The 18,285-nt window shown below is 37.5% G+C and overlaps 1 protein-coding gene across 1 annotated transcript in view; it reads right to left on the bottom strand.

Annotated features, from left to right (window-relative positions):
• LOC150077896 (ras-related protein Rab-24-like) overlaps positions 1 to 18,285 on the bottom strand; it is a 60,198-nt gene that overhangs the window by 881 nt on the left and 41,032 nt on the right. Inside the window, exon 6 of the mRNA XM_090384706.1 lies at positions 6,472 to 6,531. Within this exon, the coding sequence (XP_090240832.1) occupies positions 6,472 to 6,531 (60 nt within the window). The remainder of the gene's footprint in view (positions 1 to 6,471; positions 6,532 to 18,285) is intronic.

Below are 18,285 nucleotides of genomic sequence, written 5' to 3'. Positions count from 1 at the left end.
GGAAATTACAGATGCCAATTTAGAAGGACAGGGGCCACGGGAGCATCTATAGAAAATGCAGCAGAAATTGAACATCTGTGAGATAAAGAGTGGAAACTTGTAGGAGATGGATAATTAATTAACCTGGCTGTCCTCTTTAGGATGAAGTCAAGAAGCTTGAGAGAGGTTTTGGAGGCACTACCCCAGGAGAGAACAATATTCCAGAGCATGGTAGAGTTCAGATCTGTCAAAAAAATTGTAGAATAGTTGTTTAAAAGAAAAGCAAAGCTGAGAACAAAAAGTAATCCACTTTTGTGAGGCAGAGAAAGCAATATCTGTTCTGTGGTTATGAAAAGAGAGATTATAAGTGTAATCCCTAACAGACCCATGAACTTATCCAGAATTCAGTGTCATTGAAAATGACACTGAATTCTGGATAAGTTCATGGGTCTGTCATTTTCAATGACACTGAAAATGTCATTGAAAATGACACTGAATAACTGAATGACACAGGAGCAGTAGACTCTTTATTGTAAGATACAAGACAGGACTGAGTTCTAAACAGATTGAAGTTAACTAAGTTTTCTTCATCTCATTGGAAAACTGCCTGAAGATTGCATTTAATGAGTTGGTGGCTATTCGAGAAGTTGAAACTGGCAGGGTTTGTCAAATTGGAAGGTGAAATGTAGTGTGCTAAAATCAGCAAAACTATGAATTGCATTTCCAGTCAGTGGAAAAAGGTTATTAATATATAAAAGGAAAAACAGTGGGAGAAAGAACTTATGTTAGGAACACTAGCATTAGTGGAGAAATTAGAAAACAGAGAGCCATCAACCAGCACCCACAGTGAATGATCAGAGAGAAAACTGGATACACAATTGTTAAAAAAAACAAAAAAACAGCTGGTGCAATTTACAGAATTCTATACCTTTATGGCAACATGATTAAAAGCCTTAGCGATGTCAAGACTAACTGCTTGAGTTTCACCACACATTTCCATCAAATTTGTCAAGAGATGAGTAACACAAATCAATATATCATCAGTAGATCAACACCAAAATAATTCACATTGGTATTCACTGATCAGATGGAAGGTTTTCAGATAGTTAAGGGTTGAAGGAAGGAAGGAATTGCTAGCCGTTTCAGGAACTGGCTGAAAGTAAAATACATTTTCTGTTTATTCTTTGGGATGAGAAAGAATACAAGAAACAGCACCATATTTAGCAGTCATGTGAGCTTGAACCACAGTTACTCAAAGCATGTGTACTTATGTATCCTCACACCTGACCACTCTGCTACAGTATTATAAAAATAGTAGTCATGTGTGTAATAAATTAAATCAGGTGTTATTTTCCCCCCCAAATTATGGGTGTGTCTTATATGACAGGAAATACAGTATATATATTTAAGGAATAGTTGGCCATATATTTGGATGAAAGCAATGACTGCTTTTTTAACTTTTTTTTTTTTTATTTAATTGTAACTGGTTCTCTAAATTTTCTGCTTTACTTATTCCATTATGTGCTTACCAGTCATGTGATGGCTACGTTCTCTCCACCACTACATCTCTAATGCCATTGGTGCTGCTGTGAATTTGGCAAATTCACAGCTCTTATGGTGAGGCAAATGAGTCAACTCTAGTTGGGTGTACTTAGTCATCTTACCAGATTTCCCCATCCATGTGACTATATCTACATTTGTTCTACATTTGAAAAATATTTATGACACTTGCCATGAAACTGACTCTGGCCTCCAGGTTTGTGAGCTTTCAAACTGTCTTAACCTGTCAGTGAGCAGCATAGTCATCTTAGTAACCACTGCCATTTTACAATTTTTCTTTTTTGGAGTAAGGTCATTTTTGTTGCACTATGGGCTAAATTTACTATTTATCCTGATTTATACTGATGATTCAATATCTGACTCATCTAATGTTTTGGATATGGTCTTTCCAGATGGTATTATCTCTATGCAAATCCCTGTTGAATATAGTATATACATATCACAGACTTCTGAGCTCTTATACTTGCAAGTGGAGTTTGATGACTCTTTGAGCATGTTAGATGCTCTAATAGGTAAGCAGTTTGATCAAAATCTAGCCATGTGTCACATCTGCGCTCTTCATACCACTCTTGCATGGATATCTGCTTTTGTAGGAATGAAGATCACGCATGGATCAAGAGAAATGAATTAGTTGACTAGGCTACCAAATCAGCAATGTCCCCGACCAAGTGCAGCACACTGGTCCTCTATAAAGATTTCTGACAAACAATTTGTCAAAAAATCTCTCTTATTCCAATAGATGTATGGTACAGATAGGGGATAAACAAATTAAATCTGTGACTGGGTCTTGACAAATTAATTTGCAAAATGCTTGTTGGGAGCTGGTTGTCTTGGTCAAATTCTATATACATTAAAGCCATTTCATGCACTCTTATCTTCTGAAAGCTGAAGATCATCCTATGTGATGTTAATTTAATGGTGAAAATTTTATTAATTCACTGCATCCAGACAGCGGATAAAAGCAGTCATTTATTGGAATGACTGCTTTTAGCCAACTACCTTTGCTCTTTATGCAGATTAACTGACAAAAACATCAGATACTTTTTCTTTTTATGACTGATTAACTTGTATTATGCTATTTAAACAGTAATCAGTTTTATTTTGTTTCTTGTTACCTTAATGAAATAGTGTACCTTCCATGTTTTTAATACCTGTCTGCATTATGATGTATAATTGGTTTCTTCCCTATCTTGGTGCATTGTTCATAATGGCACATCTTATAACAGTTTAACCTCTTTTACTACTACAATCACTGATTTGGCTCATTACGATTATAGATGCTGCTGTTCTAGAAAACGTCAAACCAACCAATTTATTCTATTGTTTATTTTCATGTCTAATTTTAGACAAGCTTCATGCAACGTTGTCTGGTGGCCTTTATCAAATCTGGCATCTTTCCATAAAGATATCTTTATCAAAGATGCCTCCATCAAATTTATTCAGAGAATCTCAAAGATTTTGCAAATGTCAGTGATCTACAGCTCCGATACTGGTTTGAGGATAAGATCTAGCAAGAATCTAGAAACACAGCCAGGGTCAAATTTGGTACCATGCTTAATAACAGATATTATCACTAGGTTAGTCATATAATAAATTAAATTTCAATAAAATTTAATTTCAATGCACATTAACTTGATATTTTCCCGACAATATACCAGTCTGCATTATGATGTATAATTGGTTTCTTCCCTATCTTGGTGCATTGTTCATAATGGCATATAAACAAGTATTCATGTTTGTTTCTACAACAAATGGTGTAAACTGTAATAAACTATATGTGGAATACTTGTAACATAGTTTATGTTTATAAGCATGTAAACAAAGTTTGTTTAAAGTGACTTATGAATTATCTATTCATATTCTCTATTCTATTATCTATTCTTTTGCACCTGGTAGACAAGTAATTTATTTATATTATAAAATGGAATACAGGTAGGTCCAGTTTTACGACTTTTCACATTGACTGTTTCAAAATATTACCTAAAAAAAATAAAAAAAAAACCCTCAGTAACAGTGCATCAATGCCTGTGAGTCCAATCACGCACTATGTGTTTCTTTTCTTTTTCGTGGTGCATCGTGTGTGGAATGATAGCGACACCAAGAATTGTTTATGTTCAGTGCGCCACGTTGGTTTCGTTGTGAATTTTCCTTCAATTGTTAACTGGTTACACAGTGTTATTATAGTGCTATTTCTCATTAATAATAATAATTTTTGTGTAACCATGAGCTCTAAACATAGGACAGTGTCTGTGCCGGGGGGGGAAGAGCATAAAACACTAACAATTAAGGAGAAAATGGATGTGATTCATCGCATGGAGTCTGGTGAGCGTTGGTCGGATGTGTGTAAGGCGTTGAGTTTAGAGTCCTCAATTGTATCAATGATTGTGAACAATGTTGATAAAATAAAGCACGCACACAGGGATAACAAGTATGTCATCCTCCAGAACAACTTATTCACGCAGTGAGAAAATGGGGGAAAAAAAAAAAAAAAAAGGAGAAATTGTTAGTGTTGTGGGTTGATGATATGAACCAAAATAACGTTCCTGTTACACAGGCGGTAATTCTGGACACGAAGTTGTTTATTTGACGAAATATATAAGGAATCTGGTAGCACTGAAACATTTACGGCCAGCAAAGGGTGGTTTCATTGGTTTAAAAACCGTTTTCAAATTCACAATGTGAAAGTGTCTGGTGAGGATGATAGTGCTGATATTGCAGTGGCTGAAGAGTATCCTTCCGAATTTAAACGCTTAATAGACGAAGGCAACTATCACACTGATTTAGTTTTTAATGTGGACAAAATGGGGCTTTATTGGAAAAAATTGCCAAGTAGGACGTACATCGCCTGTGAGGAGAGGTCTTCCCCTGGTTTCAAGGTTGCAAAAGACCAGTTAGCATTGCTTCTGGGTGGCAATGCATTGGGAACATTTAAACTCAAACCAATGTTGGTGTATCATTCAGAAATGCCTCATGTAATGAAGGGCATGGTGAAGATATGACTTACTGTGTTTTGGTGCTCTAACAAAAAGGAGTGGGTGTCTCAGACAATTTTTAGCAAATGGTACACCTCGTACTTTGTTCAGAGGTTGCTCAGTTTTGTGCAGCAAATGGCTTGTCTCGCAAAGTCATGTTGGTGCTAGACAATGCCCCAGGACACTCAGCCAACCTCCAAGAAATCCACAACGACCATTTGGAAGTTGAGGTGTATTTGCCTCCCAATACAACTTCACTTTCGCAACCGATGGACCAGGGGGTAATTGCAACCTTTAAGGCATATTATTTGCGTACAACTTTCAAAGGGATTGTTGAGGCTGTGCAGTCTGATATAACTGTGAGGGAATACTGGAAGTCGTATAACATCCTGAATGCCATCACAAACATTGGATCTGCTTGGTAGGAAGTGTCACAGTCCTGCATGAATGGTGTCTGGCATAAATTGTGGCCCGAAGCAGCGATTGATTTTGTAAGGATTGAGCCAGTTTCGGAAGTGGCTAAAGATGTTTCTCGCATGGCTATGGATGTTGGCATTGACAATGTAGATCCAGATGACGTTGACCAGTTGCTGGAGAGTCATGGTGAGCCACTTTCGAGGGAGGAATTGGAGAAACTGACCGCACAACTTCAACAACATGAGACTGACACACCAGATGGAGTGGAAGAGTTGGAGCCAAAATTCATAGTGCATTTGATGAACTTTGCGATAATGATCCTGATTGGAAACAGCCATGGCATCCAAAGAGGTGTCAACATGATGTTGAAGTCCTACTATAACATCTTGGAAAAAAGAAGCAGGAACGCCAGATGTCAATAGTACAGTTTTGACAAAGAAGGGAAAGGAACCCTCAGAACCCGATGACCCTCAACCAGGAACCTCCAATTAATGTCGCCCCATTACACCATTGTCACATAAAATATCAGTGAAGTAAATCAATACTCAAGCATTGACACCACAGGACCAAAGTAAGTTAAAATTTCATTTTAATTGTTTTATGTATAAGTATAAATAAAACACGCATTAAATGTTTAAAATATTTAATTATTTATAGAGAACAGAAATATTAGTACACACTTGGTAAAAATCTGGAATTTTGGAACCTATCTCATTCAATTACATTATAATTTGGTTTTGTTTTACGACTTTTCATTTTACGACCCTAAATTTGCTGGAACCTAACCCTGCCGTAAAATGGGTCCTACTTGTGCTATTAATGTAGTAACCATCTCTGATCAGTACATATAATTTAGACCAAAGTACAGTCATTAGAACCAAATAAGTTTACAACACCTGATATGAAAAGGAAAGACCAATTTTGTAAGTAGATTGCACAGAGGTAGCCCACAGTCATCTGTTTCTTGATTTAAATCCAAATTCTTAAAGGTGATTTGTTATAGAAACTACTGTATTCAATAAACCAAAGTAGACAGTTTTTTGTCATAACAGTATTACAGAAAATGATGAGATCATCTGAATCAACTTACTAAGCGCCAACTATTGTACCAGGCTAAATGCTCCAGTTCTCTTGCAATCACTGAAGTTAAGTAGTGTTAGGCCCACTTAGTAATTGGGAGGGTGACCACCTTGGAATACCCTTAATTTCTCAACTCCTGGCCTGTGGTCATGATGAGTAGATTGCAACATAAACTGTATTTTGTACATATTATTATTATTGTTGTTGTTGCAATAAAGATTCTTCTTCTAAGTCAAAACTAGTGTTTTTAGCATGACAGATCTAACAAAGCATATAGATACACTTTACCACCAATCCCTAAAACCTTTGTAATTGAACTAACAAATACTTAATTTCTATATTTATGTTAATATTTATCAAATTGGTGCAATATTTTACTTAAACTAATAAGCCCAGGATGGCTTGCAAATTAACTCAGCAACACATAAAAAATGTACAGGATAAATATTAAAGAAATATTCACCACTTTCAGGACCGCCCTGTACTGTAACAAAGTCTTCAGCTATTTGCATAAACAGTTCATCTGCAGGAGAATTCAATTAGAAAATATTATTCTCGTTATACTTTAAACCTATATATCATATAAGTTAAGAAGTATGACACAGTTCCTCACATGTTGAGGTTATCATTAAGGTTAAGGGGAGGGATGATTAATTACAGATATTTTTACTGTTAAATAAAATATTGTCAATTGAAAAAATACATGAAAAAATTTTAAGTTAAAAGTTTTTGACATGTGTACATATCAAGAGGGAAAAAAAAAATATATATATATATATATCTAAAAAAAAAACTATCCTCCATGGAACAAAACATGAAGAAATGAGAAGAGTTATTAGGTATGATGGGAAGTACCATATATAAATGACATTAGGCTATCACTTAACATGAGGGATAGGAGGGAGTATATGATGAGAGCCTTGTCGATCAATTCGGCCCTGGAAAGATTGTGCAAGGCTCAAGGGGTAGAATTTTTTTCAGCCTGGACTGTACTTGTTAACAGGAGAGATTGCTTCTACAGGGATGGGATACACTTAAATAGAAAGGGTGCAAGAATATTTGCTGATGCTATCGAGGCAGTGTTAGGTGGGTCGGAAAACTGCTAGCTTGGGGGGAGACAAAGACCAATAGATTGACAGTAGCCACTGGCAGAGGTGAAAGAGATTCTTGCACTGCTTCTATTAGAATGAGCAGAAGCCTGAAAAACAAGATGCATGGTATTTCAGAGACTGCTGGGAGCCATTGCGGTACAAGTAAACACATGGGTTGTGTTAGGGTAGCTAAGAATAGAAACAGGTGCAGGTATACTTGCGTGTACACCAATGCTAGGAGTTTAGTAAATAAATTTGATGAATTTGAGGTATTGCTAAAAACATCAAAGGCAGATATTGTTGGGATATCAGAGACGTGGTGTCACACAGATATAAGGGATGCAGAACTGGAATTTGGGGAGTACAACGTCTACAGAAAGGATAGACAGGATAGGAAGGGGGGAGGGGTTATGCTATTAGTTAAGAAACACATAAAAACCAAGGAAGTGAAGCCAGTCGACATCGCTGGACAGTGCAGTGTTGAGTCAGTTTGGTGTGACATAAGCATTGGGAGATCAAAATTGAGAGTAGGAGTGTGCTATAGGCCTAATGACTCTGATGAGTATAATAAGGAACTGTACAGGGAAATAGAGTGGGCCAGTAAATCAGAGAGTCTTATAATGGGAGATTTTAATTTCCCAGATATTGACTGGAATTTGGGGGCTGGTTACTCACGCACTAGCAGGGCTTTTGTGGATTTATTGGATGATTGTTTTCTACATCAGCATGTTCGGGAGGCAACTAGAGGGAGTAATACTCTTGATTTGATTATCAGCAGTGATTCTTCATGCATTAAGAATCTGCAGATAAATGAACCACTAGGTGGCAGTGATCACAGTGTGCTGAAGTGGGATTTACTCAAAGAGGTAACTACCATTAGGGGTAAAGGTAAGGGTTATTGCTTCCGTAAAGGCGACTACGATGGACTGAGACAGTATTTTAATTCTATACAGTGGGACCAACTGATGATGTTACCAACAGCAAATTCAAAATGGGAAGCATTCAAAGAACTTATCTTGGAAGCTACTAGGCTTTACATACCAACTAAGAAATATTGTTCAAGGTTTAGGCCAAAATGGATGTCAGATGAACTAATGAGGCATATGGCAGAGAAGAAAAATGCATGGGATACTTACAAATTAACACATGACACAGAAGTCTATGATAGATACAAGTTGATATGCAACCAAGTTACAAAGGAGGTTAGGCAGGTGAAGGCAGATTACGAGAAATCCTTGGCAAGGGATGCAAAGAAAAACAGCAAAGAGTTCTTTACTTATGTAAACTCTAGAAGGAAGGGGATGAATCAGATTGGTCCACTTGATATTGATGGGTCAACTGTTGATGATCCTGCTCAGGTAGCTAACAAACTAAATGAATATTTTGCATCGACATTCACACATGAGGAGTTATTCAGCAAGGGGAATGCCAGAGGTGTATTCAACTCTAGCAGTAAGCTAGAGAATCTTGAAATAACTGGGAGTAAAGTGGAGGAGAAACTGTTGAAGATAAACACAAGAAAGGCACCCGGGGTGGATGGGATCTATCCAGTTATATTAAAGGAGGCAGCAAAGGAAGTAAGCAAACCCTTAGCCATAATTATGAGAGCTTCCTTGGACTCAGGGGAGGTACCCATAGACTGGAAATGTGCAAATGTGATCCCAATTCACAAAGGAGGATCAAAGGCTGACACAAGTAATTATAGACCTGTGAGCTTAACTTCTGTTCCAGGAAAATTAATGGAGGCACTGGTTAAAGAAGCACTGCAGGATCATTTAGACAAGACTTCAGTTATAGCTCAGACACAGCACGGTTTTGTTAAGGGGAAGTCTTGCCTGACCAACTTGATTGGATACTATGATGCAGTCACAAAAGAACTGGATGCAGGGAATAACTTTGATATTATATACTTGGATCTTAGAAAGGCTTTTGATACTGTTGCACATGGAAGACTGCTACACAAATTGGAGCAGTGTGACATTGGAGGTAAATTGCTGCTATGGATAAAGGGGTGGTTGAGGGGGAGAAGACAGAGAGTGGTAATCAATGGACACTGCTCATCGTGGACTAATGTTATTAGTGGAGTCCCTCAGGGCTCAGTGTTGGGTCCATTATTGTTTTCTGTATTTATAAATGATATTGATGATGGTGTATCAAGCTTAATGTCCAAGTTTGCAGACGATACAAAGGTTGGCAGGGTTGTCAAGGACGCTACTGACACTATGCTGCTGCAACAGGATCTGGAAAGGTTGAGCAGATGGGCTGAGAGGTGGCAAATGAAGTTTAACATTGACAAATGTAAAGTACTACACATGGGAAACAGCAACCCCAGAGCAACGTATCAACTCTGTGGTACTACACTGACAGTGGTAGAGAATGAAAGGGACTTGGGGGTGGCTGTGCAGGCAGATATGAAGTTCTCTGAGCAGTGCAGACGGGCTGCAAGAGTAGCTCATGGAGTATTGTCAATGATATACAGGAATTTTTCCAGCAGGGATAAGGAGGTGATTATTCCATTGTATAAGGCAATGGTCAGGCCACACCTAGAGTACTGTATACAGGTCTGGAGGCCTCATTTCAAGAAGGATGTAGAGCTGCTGGAACGAGTACAGAGAAGGACAACAAGATTAGTGAATGGAACAAAGGGGGTGCTCTTACGAAGAAAGGCTTAAGTTTTGCAAATTACAGTGTCTGGAGACTAGGCACCAGCGAGGTGATCTGATAGAGGTGTATAAAGCCTTGAATGGTTTAAGCATGCTCAATGCTGATGGGATTCTTCCTCTAGCTCAGAAAAATCACCTGAGAGGGCATAAAATCAAATTGAGGAAAGACAGATGTAGGATAGACGTGCGGAAATTTGCCTTTAGCCAGCGGGTGGCTGGTTGGTGGAACAGACTTCCATCCCTTGTGGTGGAGGTTGATAGTCTAAATAAGTTTAAGGCTCAGCTGGACAGGTATTTTGAACGAACAGAGGGGTGAAGTAGAAGTGTTTTTTTTTTTTTTTTTTTGGCTGATGCTGCATAAGCTTGCTTTCTTGCATCAAATGCCTCTACTAATGCTAATGCTAATGAGTCAAAGGGATACTAAATGTATATCTCTCTTTCTCTCTCCTTGCTACAAGTTTATTTGTTTGTTTTAGGAATTTTCAAAACAAAAAAACATTTTAGTCAGTGTATGCTGAATTCACATGGTGTTACATGTTATCTTTACTGTGTGTGCATATTATGACTGCAAAACTATGTTCCATAATAGAGAGGTTATAATAGATTCTTTTGATTATAGCAATTATTCATTTGAATGATTAGTAGTTAGTAGTGATGGGCATAATTTAGGTTATAATTGATTAATTTCATTATACAGTCTGTCCTCGTATAGCTCGATAGTTGTGTTTCTAGAAACCCTCGTGCAATGCAAAATCGTGCAATATAAACAACAGGCCCTATGGGAAAAGTGGGGTTAGGTGCCGACCACCCAAGATTGAACACACATTTGGAACCAAAACATTACCAAACAATAAATAATCGGGTAATTTTAATCGTTACAAAATACTTACGTATTTTATAACGATTAAAATACATAATAAAAAATATAATATGTATATATTTTTATTATAATATAAATAATATAATATAATAAATAATAAATATTATTTATTATATTATTTATTTATTATAAATAATAAATAAATAATAAAATAAATAATAATATAAATAATATAAATAATAAATATTTTTTATTATATTATAATAAAGTATTTTTAGTATTTTTTAATACTAAAAAAGTATTTTTTACGAATAAAATACGTATTTTATTCGTAAAAAATTTATTATATTAAATAAAATAGTCGTAATAAAATACTTACGTATTTTATAATACGTAAGTATAAATTATAATACGTAAGTCGTAATAAAATGCTTACGTATTTTATTACGACTATTACGTAATAAAATATTGCTAATGCTTTTGCTTCTATCGTAAGCAAACTTGTTTTTTGTTTGATTTTCTATCCAAACAGATAACAGCTGTTCCATCTCTTCCAATTCTTTGTGTCTTAATCTAATGGATTTTAATTACACTTTGAGTTGTTCCCGCTATGAAAGTTGTTTTTATTTTCTCCGCATTCTTTGTAATTCTCGGTGTTGCCGCATTTAGGTCTGTAGCACGTGCAATATCACATGGTCTTTCATTTCGCTCAAAGCGTTTCACAATTTCATATTTTTTTCTCTATCGACAGCGGCGGACTGGCCATAAGCCTTACCCGGGAAATCCCTGTGGGCCGGAGGCCGGTGTGATTTTGGCCATAAACCGTAGTATGAGGCCACTATAAATTTTCCCGGGTAAGAATTTTTAACCCAGTCCGCCTCTGTTTATCGATATTGCTTTTTTTTTTTTTCTCTCTCTGAATCTGCAGTGTCTTTGCCAGGGCGCTTCCTTTTCACACCTTTTAAGTATTTTACTCATTTTAGGGAATAAAGCACAATTACAAAACGTGGAGGCACGCTTGATACACATAAACAAAGCTGCGCGCGTGTAGCAACTGAATAAACAACACCGTAAAATTAACACCTCATTTTACTAAAGCACATTTCTAGGGGTTATTACCATAAAACAATAAAAACAATTTCCAGTTGCGTTTCTGCTAATGGAATCTGTTATAAACTGGTAGTAAACTCCATCTAATTGCATTTGCGATTATACCGATAGCTGGAATTGTGTTGGTTTTTACGTTATTATGGTGAAATGTGTTTCCCCTTCACTGATATAAAACACATAAATACATTTTCGGAATCTTCTTCATTCCTATCGTGTTGCGTTCGATTGGGGTGATTCCGTGTTCGACTGCCATTTCTTGTAAACACAAAGGCGAATCGTGCATAAGCGAATTCGGTTCGTGTTATATAAGATATCGTTCCCCTATTTATAAATCGTGTATGATCGAATTCATGTAATGTAAACACGTGTTATACGAGGACCGACTGTACTTCTTTAATATGAATGTCTAATAGCTAGTAGATTTACTTCTTTAACGTCAACATCTCAGTTACTAATGATTATTCTCTCAATATGGACATTCTGAATGGTCAGAAACATTCTCTTGTTACTAATGTTGCTTATGACTTTTAGTATTTGTTACTTCTCTTTTAGCAATTGTTTTGAATAACTTTGTTCAAATTCAAACTGGCTTATAATCAGCTGAATTTTTTTTATTTAACATTTGCCACATATAAAATATAATATTAGTGATATTCATATTTCACATTTAGATATTTTAGAAATATTAACTCAAATTTCATTAAAACCAGACCAACAGAAAATCTGATCCCAGTCCCCCACCATAAAATTTCAACTTCTCTGTATATGTGGGTGGGGGCTTAAAAAAAGTTGTATTTGTAGAAACATGTAGCAGAAGTAGTTAGTTGTGATATAAGGTTGAAATGAACACCACTTATTACTTTTTCAACAGTCACCAGACAAAATGACATTTCTACCACCTCTCAATACACTTCCGCACGTCAGTTTTGCAGAAGTCCTCTGACTGTCCTTCACACATCTGTATACTAATTCAGATGATGTTGTAGAACAGATATCATGACTTGGCAGCAGAAACTGCCTCATTGGCAGCAGTGTTTTCCCATGAAGAAAGGACTTCAGGGTAGAAAAAAGAAGGAATCAGAGGGTGCAGGGTTGGAGGAATAAGTAGGATGTGGCAATATTTCAAACCCACATTCGTGGGCACACCTCACTGCAACAAGCAAGGAATGCACAGGGGCATTATCGTGGAGGACTGCACACCTTTATGAAGAGGTTGGAATAAAACTTTGCCACCATAATACAGCACTTTTGAAGGTAATGTGTATTACACTATGCTGGTCTCAAAAAAACTGACAGCATCATCTTGCCAACACTTTTGTCTCTTTTTTTGGGGAGGGCAGAGAGTGGCGATTCTGCATGCTTCCGCTGTTTTGACATTTGCTTAGTTTCAGGATCACGGTAATGGATCCAAGTTTTATCCATGGTAACTAGAAGTGAAAAAAAAATCTTGCTTTTCCTGGCACACTGTGCCCATTCCTTCTTCTGGTAAGGAGTCAATAGTCTGGAAACTCACCTAGCAGACATTACACTAATTTGAAACTCTGCAGCTAGATCTTTGACACTAATGTGGCAATCTTCCAAGTAATTTTTAACATGCCTCATTTTTAACACTCTTCTGTTACAGGAGTTGTTGGGCATCCTGGGATTTCTTTATCATGCACTGATATTCTTTTCCATTTGAATTGTTTATACCAATGTGCAACAACACTATAACCTGGGCAGTCTTCTGCATAAACACTGACCATTTCTTTGTGAATTGTTTTAGGTGTTTTTTCTTGCAGAAAAAAACAAAATTTGTGTGGTTGCTATAGAGGTTAAGGTATCAAACAAAAAAATCCCATCTTACTATCATTACTTCTGGGTGAATACAAATCTTTTTTGAATCTCTCCCCCAATCTCATTATCTGTAAACTGAAGCATAGATGGAACAGGACCAGGGTACGTTTGCTAGGGGCAAAGGTTGATGATGTTGTAGAACAGATATCATCTTTTAAGAGCATAAAGGGTGATATTGTTCTACACATAGGTACTAATGATATTAAGAATAGGAGACCGGCGGAATTACTTAACAAGTACAGGTCACTGTTGAAAAAAAGCCGTGAATTAGGGTTGAATTTGAAAGTGTCTGCAATTCTGCCCAGACACGATAGGAGGGAGTATATGATGAGAACCTTGTCGATCAATTCAGCCCTGGAAAGATTGTGCGAGGCTCAAGGGGTAGAATTTTTTCAGCCTGGTCTGTGCTTGTTAACAGGAGAGACTGCTTCTACAGAGATGGGATACACTTAAATAGAAAGGGTGCAAGAATATTGCCGAAGCTATCGAGGCAGAGTTAGGTGGGTCGGAAAATTGCTAGCTTGGGGGGGGGATACACGGACTAATAGATTAACAGTAGCCGTTGGCAGAGGTGAAAGTGATTCTTGCACTGCTTCTATTGAACTGAAATTGAGCAGCAGCCTGGAAAGCAAGGCAATGGGGATTTCAGGACTACTGGGAGTCGTAGTGGAGCAAGTAAATACATGGGCTGTGTTAGGGTAACTAAGAGAAGAAACAGATGCATGTACACCAATGCTAGGAGTATAGTTAATAAATTCGATGGGCTTGAAGTGCTAGACAAGACATCAAAGGCAGATATTGTTGGGATATCAGAGACGTGGTGTTACAGACATAAGCAGTGTAGAATTGGAATTTGGGAGTACAATGTGTACAGGAAGGATAGATAGGATAGGAAGGGAGGAGGGGTTATGCTATTAGTTAAAAAACACACAAAAAACCAAGGAAGTGCAGCCAGTCGATATTGCTGGACAGTGCAGCGTTGAGTCGGTTTGGTGTGACATAGGCACTGGGAGATCAAAATTGAGAGTAGGAGTGTGTTATTGGCTTAATGACTCTGATGAGTATAATAAAAAAACTGTAATGGGGGATTTTAATTTCCCAGATATTGACTAGAATTTGTGGGTTGGTTATTCACACACTAGCAAGGCTTTTGTGGATTTATTGGATGATTGTTTTCTACAGCAGCATGTTCAGGAGGCAACTAGAGAGAGTAATACCTTTGATCCGATTATCAGTAGTGGTGATTCTTCATGGATTAAGAATCTGCAGATAAAGGAACCACTAGGTGGCAGTGATCACAGTGTACTGAAGTGGGATTTACTCAAAGAGGTAACTACCATCAAGCGTGGTAAAGGGAAGGGTTTTTGGTTTCGTAAAGGTGACTTCGGTGGTCTGAGAGAGAGTATTTAAATTCTATACGGTGGGACCAACTGATGACATTACCAACAGCAAATTCAAAATGGGAAGTATTCAAAGAATTAATCTTGGAAGCTACTAGGCTTTTCATACCAACTAAGAAATATTGTTCAAGATTTAGTCCTAAATGGATGCCATTTGAACTAATTAGACACGTGACAGAGAAGAAAAATACATGGGATTCATAAAAAATAACAGGTGACACAGAAGCCTATGATAGATATGAGTTGGTTGTTGTTTGACTTTTAGGAGCATTAGCAACTAAAGCCATATTGCTCGGGGGAAATGCGGTGGTCATTCCCTGACCTTTCCGCATCCTCCGTATCTGGTGGTCACGGGCTCGAACCCCCAGTCTAATCAAGAAGCATGTACTACACACTGCTGCTCCTGCCCACCTGGCTACAGAGGTGCCAGATATAAGTTGGTCTGTAACCACGTCACAAAGGAGGTAGTAGTAGGTTAGGCAGGCAAAGTCAGATTACGAGAAATCTTTGGCAAAGGATGCAAACAAAACCAGCAAAGAATTCTTCACTTATGTAAACTCTAGAAGGAAGGGGATAAATCAGATTGGTCCAGTTGATATCGATGGTTCAACGGTTGATGATCCTGCTCAGGTAGCTAACAAACTAAATGAATATTTTGCATCAACATTCACACATGAGGAGTTATTCAGGGAAGGGAATGCCAGAGGTGTATTAAACTCTGGCAGCAAGCTAGATAATCTTGTAATAACTGAGAGTAAAGTGTAGGAGAAATTGTTGAAGATATACATAAGAAAGGCACCTCGGGTGGATGGAATCTATTCAGTTATATTGAAGGAGGCATCAAAGGAAGTAAACAAACCCTTAGCCCTAATTATTAGAGCTTCCTTGGACTCAGGGGGAGGTATCCATGGACTGGAGATGTGCAAATGTCACCCAAATCCACAAACGAGAATCAAGGGAGACAAGTAATTACAGACCTGTTAGATTAACTCTTCTGTTCCTGGGATATTAATGGAGGCACTGGTTAAAGAAGCACTGCAGGATCATCTATACAAGACTTCAGTTATAGCTCAGCCACAGCATGGGTTTGTTAAGTGGAAGTCTTGTCTGACCAATCTGATTGGATACTATGATGTAGTCACAAAGGAACTGGATGCAAAGAATAACTTTGATATCATATATTTGGATCTTAGAAAGGCCTTTGATACTGTTGCACATGGAAGACTGCTGTACAAATTGGAGCAGTGTGGCACTGGAGGAAAATTGCTGCTATGGATAAAGGGATGGTTGAGTGGGAGAAGACAGTGGTAATCAATAGACACTGCTCTTCGTGGACTAATGTTATTAGTGGAGTCCCTCTGGGTTCAGTGTTGGGTCCATTATTGTTTTCTGTATTTATAAATAATATTGATGATGGTATATCAAGCTTAATGTCCAAGTTTGCAGATGATACGAAGGCTGGCAGGGAGGGGTTATGCTATTATTAATGACACTAATGACAGTACGCTGCTGCAACAGGATCTGGAAAAGTTGAGCAGATGGGCTGAGAGGTGGCAAATGAAGTTTAACATTGACAAATGTAAAGTACTACATATGGAAAGCAGTAAGCCCAGAGTAACGTATCAACTCTGTGGTACTACACTGACAGTGGTAGAGAATGAAAAGGACCTGGGGGTGATTGTGCAGGCAGATATGAAGTTTTCTGAGCAGTGCAGACTGTCTGCAAGAGTGACTCATGGTGTCTTGTCAATGATATACAGGAATTTTTCCAGCAGGGATAAGGAGGTGATTATTCCCTTGTATAAGGCAATGGTCAGGCCACACCTTGAATACTGTATACAGGTCTGGAGGCCTCATTTTAAGAAGGACATAGAGCTGTTGGTTCAAGTACAGAGAAGGGCAACAAGATTAGCGAATGGAATGAAGGGTTGCTCTTATGAAGAAAGGCTTAAGTTTTGCAAATTACAGTGTCTGGAAACTAGGCACCTGCGAGGTGATCTGATTGAGGTGTATAAAGCGTTGAATGGTTTGAGCATGCTCAATGCTGATGGGATCCCTCCTCTTGCTCAGAGTAATCGCCTGAGAGAGCATAAGTTCAAATTGAGGAAAGGCGGTTGTAGGATAGATGTGCGAAAGTTTGCCTTTAGCCAGCAGGTGGTTGATTGTTGGAACAAACATCCATCTGTCGTTGTAGAAGTTGATAGCTTAAATAGATTCAAGGCAGAACTTGACAAACATTTGGAGCAAGTGAATGGGTGAAATAAGGGTGTTTTTTTTTTTTTTTTTGGCAGATGCTATATAAGCTTGCTTTCTTGAATCAAGTGCCTTTGCTAATGCTAATATTTCATCACCAGTTACAATTCTTGACCCTTGTGAATCTGTATCTAGCAGGTGCAAAATTTGCCTAATAAATTTGAGCCTGGCACTGTTCCTCAAGGGGTGTGAACATTTTTCGCACCCAGCTAAAAATAGGAAAATAGAGCTGATCTTTCACGTGGCTAAGTATTCGTGTAGGATGGTCAGCACCAACCCTTCAGAAATCATAGCCACTTTAATATGTCTATCGTGCATGCCCAAGCTGTCAATTTCTTGACTCATTTCTGGAGTTACCATATCTGTGGCCTAAGTGTGTGTGTGGGGGGGGGGCAACTTTTATGGATTCTCAACCCCATTTAAACTGCTTAGACCAGCGGTTGTCAAATTTTCTGATCCCACGCCTCCCTTGACCTGTAAAATTTTCCCGGTGCCTCCCTTGAAGTAAAGCATCTATAATTGTGCAATTTCTTATTTTTAATATGTTAATACAATAATTACTAATACTACATGAAATAATAAGCATCTGTAGTTCTAAATTACTAACGATTATTATCAGTAAATAATCACGCCAAAAACAATAAAAAACACAATCGCACACCGCTGAAACCATATTTTCAACCATGCAGCTAATGCTATACTATGCAATCTACCTATATATGTCATACGTAGTACGCACTAAATTATATATATTACATTACATCATATCAATCATAACTCATCAATCCATTTGAGCAAAATATAATATTTTTTTTCCAAATGGTTATCATGTTTATATCGAAGTTAGAGTGAGATAGGTGGTGGTAAATTCTTTAAAAAATAGGTTATAAAATTTAATACTGATGAAAGTTTATTTATATGTATATATTTTTTTATTTATATATGTTATGCTATGTTATGAAAATTACATTTCTGTTAAATTTTTCGCGCCTCCCAGTTTGGAAATCGTTGGCTTAGACTAATAGTTTAACATGGTATTCAGAAGGGCAGAATCACCAGCATATACATCTTTAATTCATTTATGAATAACTTTTGCTCCGTACC

The sequence above is a fragment of the Mastigoproctus giganteus genome, chromosome 11, assembly GCF_048544385.1.
Source record: "Mastigoproctus giganteus isolate SK-2022 chromosome 11, ASM4854438v1, whole genome shotgun sequence".
In the NCBI taxonomy this organism is placed as follows: domain Eukaryota; kingdom Metazoa; phylum Arthropoda; class Arachnida; order Uropygi; family Thelyphonidae; genus Mastigoproctus; species Mastigoproctus giganteus.
This window is presented reverse-complemented; position numbering and strand designations above follow the sequence as displayed.